General features: G+C 35.0%; 1 protein-coding gene across 1 annotated transcript in view; it reads left to right on the top strand.

Moving 5' to 3' along the window:
• Positions 1–14150, top strand: part of LOC108672739 (calcium/calmodulin-dependent protein kinase type II delta chain) — a gene marked incomplete at its 5' end in the record, with an annotated part of 56298 nt that overhangs the window by 4343 nt on the left and 37805 nt on the right. Inside the window, 5 exons of the mRNA XM_047881977.1 lie at positions 192–286; positions 684–700; positions 1612–1729; positions 3321–3404; positions 6727–6772. Of these exons, the coding sequence (XP_047737933.1) occupies positions 192–286; positions 684–700; positions 1612–1729; positions 3321–3404; positions 6727–6772 (360 nt within the window). The remainder of the gene's footprint in view (positions 1–191; positions 287–683; positions 701–1611; positions 1730–3320; positions 3405–6726; positions 6773–14150) is intronic.

Raw genomic sequence — 14150 nt, 5'->3', positions numbered from 1 at the left:
ATGTATTCATCATTCCTCATGTATTCATCATTCCTTATGTCTTCATCATTCCTCATGTCTTCATCATTCCTCATGTATTCATCATTCCTCATGTATTCATCATTGCTCATGTCTTCATCATTCCTTATGTATTCATCATTCCTTATGTATTCACCAGTAATCATCCCTAATAAACACCCATGTGTGGGCAGGGGTGATCCTATACATCCTGCTGGTGGGCTACCCGCCCTTCTGGGATGAAGACCAACACCGCCTCTACGCGCAGATCAAGGCCGGCGCCTACGATGTCAGACAAGCTTTATACTTTATTATTATCATTTTATACTTCATTTTATCATTTTATACTTCATTAATATCATTAGGCAAGCTTTATACTTCATTATTATCATTTTATACTTCATTATTATTATTTTATACTTCATTTTATCATTTTATATTTCATTTTATCATTTTATACTTCATTATTATCATTGGACAAGCTTTATACTTCATTATTATATTATCTTACCATTTATTATTAACTTGATGTAGCGTAGCTTCATATTGTTGTAGACATGAAAAATGTTTACTGTAAATTATTTAATATTTTTTTTATTACCTTTTATTGTTGTATACATTAAAAAATTTAAAAGCAAAAAAAAAAACCGAGTGAATTTACCAGAATTTTATTACAAACGGTGTAGAGACCAACTCCATCATGTCAGAAGAATGCGGGCTACTTATTCGTTAGAAGCTTTTGATTTAAATTTTCGTAAGAACCTTTCAATTCTCATATTTAAAAGGATACGAAATTGAGCTCTGTTAAGATAAAGTTTAGCAGATAAGCTACAAAGCCTAATTTCTACACCATTTTGGCAGAAGACCGTGGCAGGTGTTATCGCTCTAGACTTCTGCTTGCCTATCCGCCTCATTTTGCTGCGCGTTTTCAAGCGGAACAAATCGACGTTCTTTGTCTGAAGGAAATATATAATTTTTTTGAAATTATTTTTAAATTTTTGGGCTCTAGTTAAGTTAACGATTCCAAGGACCTTGGAATCGTTGTATATTTTTATACGAAATCTTTTTCTTAGGACCGATTAAGTTTTCATTTGATTGAAAATTTCGATCTATGCTTTTTTCACGCTACTTTGTCCATTTATCAATCTATTCAGGATTTAATCTCTTAGGAGTAAATTATGCTCTTTCTATTGATCATGCGTTTGGTGTTCTAGAATTTTTATGATGATGGAGTTTTTTTAACGTTTATGGTAAATTTATCTGAATTCACTTGGCATTTTCTCCGCTTTTGAATTCATTTTTGATTTGGGATTTAAGGATATGAGTATCTTTTAATACTTCGGGTATAAAGTGTTTATATCACTTCACTAATCTTGTTAGTGTTGTAGGTATACATTGGTTTAGTGCAGAAAAAACTTTAGTCGCTGGCTCTGTAAATGCTTTATTCACTCAACAGAAAGCATTATTATTGTCAGTTTCATGAATAATTCATTGAGTTTGAAAAGCAATATCATTCATGATTATCTTACCTACTCTATTTAATTATGAAAAATATAAAAATTTTTATATTTTGATCAGTTTTATAAGGAGTGACAATAATCTTAGAATATTACTGAATATCTGCAACGTCTCGTATATGAATTACAAGATTCTCCTCATCAACTCGATGCTCACCGTCAACCCCGCCAAGCGCATCACCGCCGCCGAGGCCCTCAAGCACCCCTGGATCTGCGTACGTTGCCCTCACTCTTATTACCCTTATTACCCTCACCCTTATTACCCTTATTACCCTCAGCCTTATTACCCTTATTACCCTCAGCCTTATTACCCTCACCCTTGTTATCCTCACCCTTATTACCCTCGCCTTTATGGCCCTCACCCTTATTACCCTCAGCCTTATTATCCTTACCCTTATTACCCTCACTCTTATTACCTTCACCCTTATTACCTCCAGCCGTATTACCCTCACCCTTATTACCCTCAGCTTTATTACCCTCACCCTTATTACCCTTACCTTTATTACCCTCACTCTTATTACCCTCAGCCTTATTACCCTCAGCCTTATTACCCTCAGCCTTATTACCCTCAGCCTTATTACCCTCACTCTTATTACCCTTGTTACCCTCAATCTTATTACCCTCAGCCTTATTACCCTCGCCTGTATTACCCTCTCTCTTATTACCCTTGTTACCCTCAATCTTATTACCCTCAGCCTTTTTGTCCTCGCCTGTATTATCCTCACTCTTATTACCCTTGTTACCCTCAATCTTATTACCCTCAGCCTTATTACCCTCGCCTGTATTACCCTCACCCTTATTACCCTCACCCCTATTACCTCACTCATATTACCCTCAGCCTTATTACCTCACCTTTATTGCCCTTACTCTTACCCTCATCCTCGTCTTACTCTCAGGTTACTTTACTATTAGTTTACATTACCTCAGAATAAGTTTCCTTCCGATCGCGTTGATTGGAAATATGTTGTTTGTTTCTCATCGTTGTTTCCTTCCAGAATATGATCCCTCTGATTACGTTACCCTCCTCTTTATTACCCTCAGATTGTGTTAACTTCATAGTATGCTGCCTTGAGATTATACTACTCTGAACTCTAAGTTTATAAGACGCTTGATTAGCCTCTGAGGCTACCTTCAGATAAGGCTACCCCTCTTTTTTAACGTACACTCAAAAAATGATACCCTCTGATATTACAGCCCTCGTTATACCTTACACTTAAATAAGGTTACCCTCGTACTATGCTTTCCTCGTATTGCCGTACACTTGACAATGTTACCCTCAGATTATGCTGCTCTCAGTTAGAATTTCCCTCAGAATTAACATCTTCACGCAGTTAGTCCCTCAAAATATATTTGTCTGAATTTTCCTTACGATATTATGTCACATTATTGTAGTTTCCCTACACAAACTACATATAATAGCGAGTTATTCACAGTTGCGGATGACTATTTCTATTGCGTGATTAACTCGAATTATTGATTTATTTAATTATTAAATTATTTAACATTTATAATGATAGAATATATTAATCAAATCTATTTAGCTTTATTAACGTGAATATATTGATGTAAACATTAACCTGTTGAGCTCCCGAAATACATAAATACATTTTTTTCCTTGTCGGAAAATTTAGAGCATTTATTTTCTCTTAAAATTGATTAATTTTTAAAAACAATAGTTTTCTTCTGTGATTATATATTAACTATTATATTAGTTAGATATAAATTAATATATATTTAGCTAATACCATAATTAGTATGTAATATATAAAGTAATATTAGTTATTAAAATATATGTTTATGTTGCAGCAACGCGAGCGCGTGGCGTCTGTGGTGCACAGGCAGGAGACCGTCGACTGCCTCAGAAAGTTCAACGCCAGAAGAAAACTCAAGGTAATTCATGGTTATCAGCATAGATATCATCATAGTTATCATAGTTGTCGCAGTTATCATAGTTATCTTCATTGTTATCATTGCTATCATCACTGTTATCATAATTGTTATCATCACTGTTATCATAATTGTTATCAACATTGGTATCGTCATTGTTATCATTATTGTTATAATCACTGTTATCCTAATTGTTATCATCACTGTTATCTTAATTGTTATCATCATTGTTATCACTGTTATCTTAGTTGTTATCGTCATTGTTATAATCATTGTTATCATCATAGTTATCGCAACTATCACTGAATTATCTGTGTCATCAGAGGTATCGGGGTTATCAGGTTTATCAGTATCATCAGAGACGTTAGAGTTATCGGTGTTATCTGAGTTATCATTATCAGAGAGCCATACTTGCAACGATATCATCAGGATCTTATCATCGCCACATCAACATCTACAATGTTGTCACTATCATCTACAATGATGAAGAATGATAGTAAAGCTCACTCCATTCTCCCGTCTCGTATAATGATTTAAGTGCACTTAACAAACAGAACACTATATAAGATAATGATTAATAAAGGATAGTATTAATAATTGAATGATGACTAGGACTACTAGGATATTATCCTAGTTGAGGTAATTAGCAATACTGAATAGAAACGTTTTAATGTAAGCATTTTTTTCTATTGGATTTCTGCGTAATTTTACAGAGGATCTTCAATATTATGCAAGATATTCTAACTTACTTTGATGGTTGGATAGTTTTAAAGATACTTACTGGCTTTAAGTGTACATGGACACTTTCTTCCACACTTTCGGCCTTTCTTTCAACCACACTTTCTGCCTCACTTTCTACCACATTTTCTACCAGACTTCCTGCCTTACTTTCTACCATAATTTCTACCACACTTTCTAACACAATTTCTACCATACTTTCTACCACAATTTATACTTCACTTTCTACCACACTCCCTGCCTCACTTTCTACCACAGTTTCTACCACACGTTCTACCACGTTTTCTGCCTCACTTTCTACCACAATTTCTACCACACTTTCTACCACACTCTCTACCCACCTGGGAAACTTCATTGCTGGTTCGAACCTCATCCATTTATCTTCCACCTATAATCTTTTTCGTCTTATTTCGAGAACAGATTCTTATCATAACGTATTCCGTGCTATTCTCTAAAGAAACTTCCTTTAAAAACGCAGTGTAGTCGTTCTTTTAATTTCAATGGTTCCGAGTTTCGTCTAATCGTGTTGGTTATACTTCTTGAAAAGAAGTGGTCACCCCTCATAAAGTGAGGTGGTTACTCTTGGAAAAAGGGTCATTACTCTGTTGTAATGGGGGTGGTTATCCTCTTTTTAACAGGGGTTGGTTATGCTTTCAAAAGAGAGGGATTACCCATTTGAAAAGAGAGCGATTACCTCTCTTGAAAAGGGGTGTTTACCCTCTTGAAAAAGGGGAGGTTATCTTTTGATAAGGATCGTTTCCTGCTGATTCAGAAGTCAAGTTGTATGTATCTCAACCACTCTTTCGTATAACATTATTCGTTGATAACATGTCGCATAGCGTTGATAATATGCCACATGCCACATATCGTTGATTACATTACTTGTTGATAACACGCCACGTATATAATTGATTTAAATAGTTGCCCTCGCTATATAGATAATAATTTCCATAGATGGCCTCGCCACATATCATTTGTACAGCTGTCCCGCCATATATATAGTTAACTTGTATAGATTCTTGCGGCACACTGCTTACCCAAGCTTGTATCATTCATTCTCGCACTCAAATAAATGAGTGAGACTTTGTCCAAATAACGATGCACTTTTTGCCTTGTGTGGGTCATCCTGACACAGTTTGGTCTAGCTAAAGGACGTATCAGTGTTACGTCCGCTCTTTGCTAGTGCTGTGGGTAAGACGTGACCCATTAATACGGCAATATGACCCGCTATTTGTTTGAGTGTGCAGTTAATGCTAGTGGCTAGTCGATTCCTAACGAACCTTGAATTTAAAAGTATAATATTTTATATTTCTTACCATGAAGATGGATTATGCAGTGCAGCTGTAAATTCGCTAAAATAAAATGAATCAATAAAATATTAATATAAGTATTAAAATCACTTGTTTGCTTAAAATCGCAAGTTAACCAGGAATTTAAAAGCAAAGACAATATCACAAAAATTCACCATATCTTCATTAAAGAAAACGTTTCAGAGACCAGCTCCATCGTCAGTTCATGACACAAAGTTCAGTTCAGAAGAATTTCAGTCCTAGAAACACAAATACAATCAATTAGTAAAGTCCACTAGCCGGTATTAAAACGGAAAGCTAGTAAATGTGACAAGAAATGAACGCTGGTAAATGGCCTATCTATTTACTATTTTAAGAGGAAAGGAGCTAAAAGCGACATTCAGATTAGGCTTCTGTTTGAATATATGCAGGGATTACAAAATTTGTAGATCAGTAACACCGGATGTGGAAGCTAGAACTTTAAAATCACTATCAGATACAGAGGTGTTGCACTGCTCAGCATGAACACGTATACAGCAGAATAAGGTGGATGTGCAAGTAGGTTCCCCGCTCTATAACTCCTGCCCTTATGCTCAGCCAGCCTAGTATAGAAATTGCGTGACGTCATACTGACGTACGCTGATGCGCACTGCGCACAACTACATCTGTAAACTAGTGACGATCGCATAAGAACAGGAAGGGTATACTTATACCTGAACAAAACGAGCCCACTTTGTTATGAACTGACGATGGAGCTGGTCTCCGAAACGTTTTCTCTTATAAAGATATGGTGAATTTTTGTGGTATTATCTTTGCTTTTAAATTCCTGGTAAAATACCGTATTGATTAATTAGCGGCTGTAAATTGAATTAGAACGCTGATTATATAGAAGGTGACTTAAGAAAACCTAACATCAATACATTAACGGTGAAGTTAGATAATAGGATGATTAGATAAGACATTAATAAAGATAATTTTGCCAAAAGAGAGGCGCGGTTGTTTGGCTTCAGTTTGGGCTTGCGATGTCAGCATTTCTGGGGCTTGTTCGGACCACATTTGTCGGGGTGACTTCTAGGGGGGATTTCTGAGGTGACTCTGATGTGACTTTTGAGGTGTATTCCGTGATGACTTCCTAGGTGACTTGACATGAGACTTGTTCATTACAGGGCGCTATTCTCACGTCTTGTCGTAACACCATTGCTTGTTACAGGGCGCTATTCTCACGACTTGTCGTAACACCATTGCTCGTTACAGGGCGCTATTCTCACGACTTGTCGTAACACCATTGCTCGTTACAGGGCGCTATTCTTACGACAATGCTGGCCACGGCCTGCAACTTCTCTAGTAAGTTCTAAGTTAAGAACTCCCCTCATCGTCTTGCTTCTCTGGCCCCGGTAAGTCGTTAATAATAATTTCAATCGCCTGTAATTTCGGTTAGTTTTTAAAATAATTTATTGGTTATTTAAACGGCAGTTAATTAGGTCAGGTTGACGTATTTTTTAGTTATGTTTCTTAGGATTAATTTTTTCGTCTGCTTGTGTTTTAGGGTGTCTGTTTGTGACTTGAATTGTTTGTTTGTATGAAACCTTGAATTAGTGCGTGTATATGAAGCCTATATTGCATGTGTTTGTATGAAGTCATTTAGTATGATTAAGTTGTTGAATAATGGTTAAATGATGTATAAATTATTCATGTGTTGAATGTCTTGATGAAATATTTAGAGGAATATATATTGAAGCGAGCGGTGATAAGTCAATGGGCGAGACAAGATGTATATATGCATCTACTATATACGTTAATTTAGATAATATTGTAGATATAGGTTTATACACTGCATGTAAACGACGATTTTCGTTATTATAGTAAATTCAAGAAGCGTAAAGATGAATGTAAACATGCTACATAACTAAAAAATTAATAAAATTAAACAAAATGCGGACGCAAGAATTTATAAAAGCGAGGAAAGCCGCCTTAGGAAATACAGAGTAATTTCGATTGTCATATTTTTAAATGCACTTGCATTAAATTATAATATTATATTAAATTTAATAGCATTCTTGGTGCATTTTTGGGACAGGAATTTAGTTGTGTTTTTTGTTCAGAATCTAATATACAACTGCCCTATTTTACAGGTCATTTTACGTGGAAATTTTTCCAATTTGTGTAGGTTTTATGCGAATTTTCAACTTTTTTAAAGTTTTTATTTATATTTTTTAAAGTTGTCTGCTTTTCAAAAAAGGTTTTAAATATGAAAAAATTAAAACTTGAAAGTTTCTAAAAGTTTGTAAAGCAAGTATTTGAAGCTTTTAAATACGGAAACTTAGATTTCTGTGAAGAGTGTAAGCGAATCTACGTGAAGTTTGAAAAAATAAGCATATAGCGGCATTGTATTAAAGTTCAAAACTACAAAAATTAATTTTCTTTTTAAGGAAAACATCGGGATAGAGAGTCTTAGAAACACTTAGTCTAAAATGACATCAACATTTCATAGATTTTCTTGTAACATGTTTCTGCACTGCCGAGATGTAAACATGCACACAACCTTGGAGACCTGCAACCAGGTAATAGTCTAGTTACCAGCATCGGGTTACCGGGTAACCGTCCAGCAACAGGTAACTTCTGAATACCTTGTCAAAACTTTAATAATATTTTTTTCAATGGTTTCGAAGGCGGTTTCGCATGGCAGCTTCTGCATTCTTAATGTGGTTTCACTGTAGAACTTTCGGTGTTGTTTTCATAACAACTTTTGTGGCTATATGTTTGTGACCCAAGTTTGTCATTCCAATTACGGTTCATGTCTGCACATTTATTATTTTTACTTGTTCACTTTTTTATTAGAGATTTTTAAAGTCTAATTCGATTTTATGCACAACTTCCTTCCCTTCTGCACACTTGGACTTATTCTGCACGCCTTTTTCAGCTATATTTCTGCACAATTTTATTCATATTTTGCACTCTTTCTCCTTTTCTGCACATTTTGCTCCCTTTCTGCACATTTTTCACCCTTTCTGCACATTTTGCTCCCTTTCTGCACACATTTAGCTCTTCTGCACAAATTATCCTTATTAAAAACTGACTACATTTATTCCATTTATTCACAAGCGGACAAATAGCGTTGAAATAACGTTTGAAGGACGTAATTTCAAAATTAAAACGACGCAATTTCAACGTCCAAACGAGGTAATTTGAACGTTAAAAGGACGTAATGTCAACGTTCAAACAGCTCAATTTCAACGTTCATACAAACGTTGTATTACCGTTGATTCAACGTTAGATGTGTGGAAGATTTCTTCGACGTTCGTCAACTGATATTTATTCATAGTTTCAATTAATTATTATTCGTGTTTTCTTCATTTCATTTGGTGTTTTTTAACCTAATCTTTATTGTGTTATTTTTGTCCAAACACATACTTAGCAATCAAATAGCCACATTAACATTTATCAACCATAATATTTTTTGATGATCCTAATAACTGATTGGCTTTCAACTTGCAGTCGCAGTTGTAAAGAAAATATTGTATGTGGGATTAAATTTTCGCGTATAGTTTGTGTGCAATCTTTTTTTAATAATTCCAGCATTTTACGTACTTCATTCCGGACTGCATTTTCAACCTCTCAGGTCTTCATTTTTGATTGTGTTTTGCTTCATACAATATACAGCTGTGTGCTTCATGGGTGCAGCTGTGTAGTCACCCTATTATCTTACATATTTACGCATTTCTATATAGTAAATAAATACGTCTGCTATAGCGTGAGTGCAGATGTTTAATCTCACACTTCCGTACAGCACCAACAGCTGGCCATCGTCTCCACCACATCACTCTTGATCCATCATTATACTGAACCTTGATCATCATCATTATTATCTTGTCATGTTTACGACCAAGTCATGTTTACGACCAAGTCATGTTTACGACCATGTCATGTTTACGACCATGTCATGTTAACGACCATGTCATGTTTACGACCATGTCATGTTTATATGTCATGTTTACGACTATGTCATGTTTACGACCATGTCATGTTTACGACCATGTCATGTTTACGACCATGTCATGTTTACGACCATGTCATGTTTACGACCATGTCATGTGTACGACCATGTCATGTTTACGACCTTGTCATGTTTACGACCATGTCATGTTTACGACTATGTCATGTTTACAACCATGTCATGTTTACGACCATGTCATGTTTACGACCATGTCATGTTTACGACAATGTCATGTTTACGACCATGTCATGTTTACGACCATGTCATGTGTACGACAATTTTTCACGATTTTTTCCCCGTTTCGCTTGTGCCGCAGAATCGCTCATCGACTTGTGCTTCTGGTGCTGAATTTTTATTCCTATTTTCTTTTTTCAAATTAAATTCTGAGTGACAAATTCTTCCAAGAAATTATCAATGATTTATTATAAATTGGTCCTTCAATGATGACTTATTTGTGTTTGAATTTGTGGCAAATCTCGTTTGGCCAATATACAGTGTGTGTGCGCAACTTCTCGAGTAAGTAGCACGCTACTTCTTCCCAATGGTACCGTCACTTAACTACCATCCAGGTAGGTCATTACTTATCCCTTTTTATTACCATTTACTTGTAATTTGGTTGGTGAAAGTACTTACTGATGGTAAAGGTGGTAGTTTTTTTAATGGTAGTGCGGTAGTTCACTATTGTTGATAGTGGTAGGGTACTTAATTCTTGCCATTTGCGTGTACTTTGGTTGGTGAAAGTAGTTACTGAGGGTACGGGTGGTAGCTTTTTAGCGCATTTTCTCATTTATGGAAAAAATGCACTATTGTGCTCGCCATGTCTGTCTGTTCGTCCGNACATGCACTATATTGTGCTCGCCATGTCCGTCCGTCTGTCTGTCTGTCCGTCTGTCTGTCCGTCCGTGACTTCACGTTTTCGCCGACGAGAAAATGCTCTCACTGTCACTCACTGCAGTGAGTACTGAGATATATTTTTTTACTGGTAGCGCAGGCTTGTACTGCGTAAGCTGGGACCGTGATTATTTAATGTTAATAGGAGCATATGTTGATTAATTTATGTAATGTTGATTATTGTTACTGTAGCTTTTCAATATAGTGGCAAGTAGTTTTAATTTATGGGTGATTATGTAGAACAATACTCGGTGCTATAGGACCAAGTTTTTCTGTACGAACTAATAACATTTAAATCAAGCTGCATGGTCATGGTTCATTTTCTCTTTACCTTTTCACACATTACCTTTTCTTATGAAGAGGTCGACACCAAGTTTACGTCTAAGTCGAAGATATCATAAAAGTACTAAATTTTATTTATTTATTTCAATCGCATTGAAACTTTATTCGCCCATTTTTGAAACTTCAAATTACTGATAAATCGATATAGGAAATGGAGTAAAGTTTAAGCAGATGCGTGTTTGCATTTTCAAGAAAAAATCTGCTTGATGCGTGACCTAAATTAGACGAATATTATGCAGTGTAAAGAATTGCGATGCAAATGAGATAATTTTGATGAAAATACGGAAATTTTGATGAAAATGGATGAATTTTGATGAAAATTTGATGCAGATGGACGATTTTTTCTTCTTTTTCACTATCTTGTACAAAATAGTGCGCTAAGCTAACATGTGTGGAAATGCTGATGGAATTTTTTACATACGTTTATTGTTATGATGTTTGATAATTGTGATGTGATTAATGATAATGAGTGATGAGACGGCAGATTGTGAAGAATGAAAGCGATGTATGTGTGATGAATATAATAGTATGTATGTGTGATGAACTGACTGAAGGTAAGAAGTATGCTCGAGATTTCAGATTTTTTTATTCATTGAAGTTAGAAATTTATTTTGTTATTAAAAATTAGATGTTTATATGAAAATTAGATAGACTGGACCTAAACTGACGGCAGCGAATGTCGTTTGGTTCGCCATGGTAAGTCTGTTTATGGTTTAATTTTATTATTTAAGTAAAATCATATTATGTAAATTGTTATTGTAAGTAAAATTGCAAGCAATAACTATGAGTTGTTATTTGAATTGTTTTGTAAAATCTTTATTGACGCTTGCCATTTAAAATGTCGACTTATTTACGGTAATGATTATATGATTATAAAATTATGAAGAATGCATAAGATTATTAATTGATATTTTCCTTGATTATGTGCCTTTTTTCTTGAATTCGTTATCTTTCATTTAATTCATTTTAAAATTATGTGTAATTTTTTATGTTTCTGTTTTTATTTTTAGTTATTATTGAGATGCTTTTAATACATAGATGAATAAAATTTATTAGCTCCGTTTTAAATTGAATTGCTCGTTTAACTGGTTAAGTTCAACAGAATATTTAGGTAGAACAATAAAAATAAATTTTTAAGTTAACCATCGTCGAGGAATTTAAATAAAACTTGATTCTCTGCAAGTTTTTTGTTTCACAATCACAATTAAAAGCATTTTCCCAAGTAATAATGACGATAAATACATGCTTTTAAATAAATATTAGTTGTACTATTTAATTCTTGCATCGGTATATCTTACTTCTATGCATATATTCTACTATTGATTGTATTTAAAAATTCTATGTTGATCGATCTATTTCTAGGCTGAATTTTCACTATTATTTTTGTTTATTGATTTTCTATGTTGAATGTCCATCGCACATTTAATATGAGGCCTGTTTCTAAACGGAAATATGTTCATGTTAAAACTTTATTAAAGTTTATCTTAAAACTTATGTTGGGTAGCGATCGAAGACGTATGTCACTTAGAGAAACGAGTGGGATTTTGTTCAAATAGTGACACATTTTTGCCCTTATGTGGGTCATCTAAATTCTGCTTGGTCCAGCAAGTGGGCGTGTCAGTACTACGTCCTCTTTGCATCGTGTAAGAACGCGTGTCACTATTCGGACAATATTTACCATTCATTTCTTTTAGTGTTCACACAGGTCGCGCAGACACGATATTCGGATCACGCTAGCGGAGGCGGCTGTGTTTGTGGTTTATTATTAAATAATGGTTCTAATAAGAGCAATTACTGTTATTTTAAATTAGCAACGACTTTAGAAGGATGTTTTAAGGATCGCAATTTACCGTGAACCTTATTTCTTTAATCTCAAACACAACAAAATTAAACAATACTATAACGATTTGTAAGGGTATCAAATGGCATTAAAACCTCATTTATTTAACCTTATATGAGGACAATGATTAAATTAAACATTTGCAGACGTCTAGTGAGGCCGACATTAGTGTCTTCTCATTAATGTCGCCAGATGCAATGCATTTTGTTCGTTAGTTTCCATTATTATGGAAGCCAATGAGACATTAGCCTTGACGAATGATGGTTCATCATCGTAAAATATTAATTCATCATCGTAAAACTGTAAAATGATAGTCAATAATATGATGAGTCGTCATTAGCCTAATATGATAGTCATTAGCCTAATGTGTGGACGGCTGGACGAATGATGGTTCATCATCGTAAAATGTTAATTCATCATCGTTAAATGTTTGGATGATAGTCAATAATATGATTAGTCGTCGTGGTAAGCGTGGCAGTCACCGCTAGTTTAATGCTTACTTCCGAATTTTTGAAGCGTTTTCTTCACAAGTGAATATTAGAAAATAAAAGGCAATAGAGCATTGCTGAAAAATTTTCGTCGAGATTCGACCAAAGCAATTAATTTTTTTAAATCAATTTCAACTCTTTCCTTGAAATCTTTTGACAGTGAAAAGAACTCAGGCTTACCAACCATCAGAAAACCCGGATGGTTTTGCTTAGTTCTGCAATTCTGCTAAATCTTCAGAAGCTTGAATATACCTACTAGTTTACTCTCGTAAACCCTGGTAGTTTATTGAGTGTCAGTCTCATGGTCAATTGATCCAGGTAGTTTAATGAGTGTCAATCTAATGGTCAATTGATGCAGGTAGTTTAATGAGTGTCAGTCTGATGTTCAATTGAACCAGCTAGTTTAATAAGGCTCAGTATGATTACTCGCTTTATTAGTTTATAGTCTCAATTTCTATCGTGTTAAACTTACCATGCATAATCATGGATTATTCTGGGTGATCACTTTCTAATCAAAAGTCAAATTCTTCATAATCAATAGTAAAGAATTGAGAGAGAAACTATTATTTCTTATATTTATTTAATTCAGTTTTATACCATACGTTACTATATTAAAGAGAAATTTGATTATGAAGAAAAAGCTGCTAAAAGCGCCAAAACCAACACGTCAAGGGACAATTGCCACCGCTAAATAGATAATAAAGCAGGAGCTTAAAAGACGTATTATTGAATATTTCGGTAACTATTAATAGCTTCAATTAAGAAAAAATTAGTTAGCAGCCTCGCTAAGTTGATCCGAATATCGCGAGTGCGCTGCCTCGGCGACGTTAACGAGTCTGGCTCGCGTAGGCGTCTTATCTTACTGCATCTACGCGCCTGTAGATACTGGTGTGTACTGGTGTATGCTGGTGTATACTGGTGTGTACTGTACTGGTGTGTACTGGTGTGTACTGGTGTATACTGGTGTGTACTGGTGTGTACTGGTGTATGCTGGTGTATACTGGTGTGTACTGGTGTGTACTGGCGTATACTGGTGTGTACTGGTGTATACTGGCGTGTACTGGTGTGTACTGGTGTATACCAGCGTATCTGGTGTATAATGGTCCATGTATACTGACGTGTATTCCTATACTGGGAGCAAGTGGCCTATGTATGCTGGTGTATGCT

Source organism: Hyalella azteca, unplaced genomic scaffold (assembly GCF_000764305.2).
Source record: "Hyalella azteca isolate HAZT.00-mixed unplaced genomic scaffold, Hazt_2.0.2 contig9347, whole genome shotgun sequence".
In the NCBI taxonomy this organism is placed as follows: Eukaryota; Metazoa; Arthropoda; class Malacostraca; order Amphipoda; family Hyalellidae; genus Hyalella; species Hyalella azteca.
Note: the sequence above shows the minus strand (reverse complement) of the source record. Positions and strands in the feature narration are given on the sequence as shown.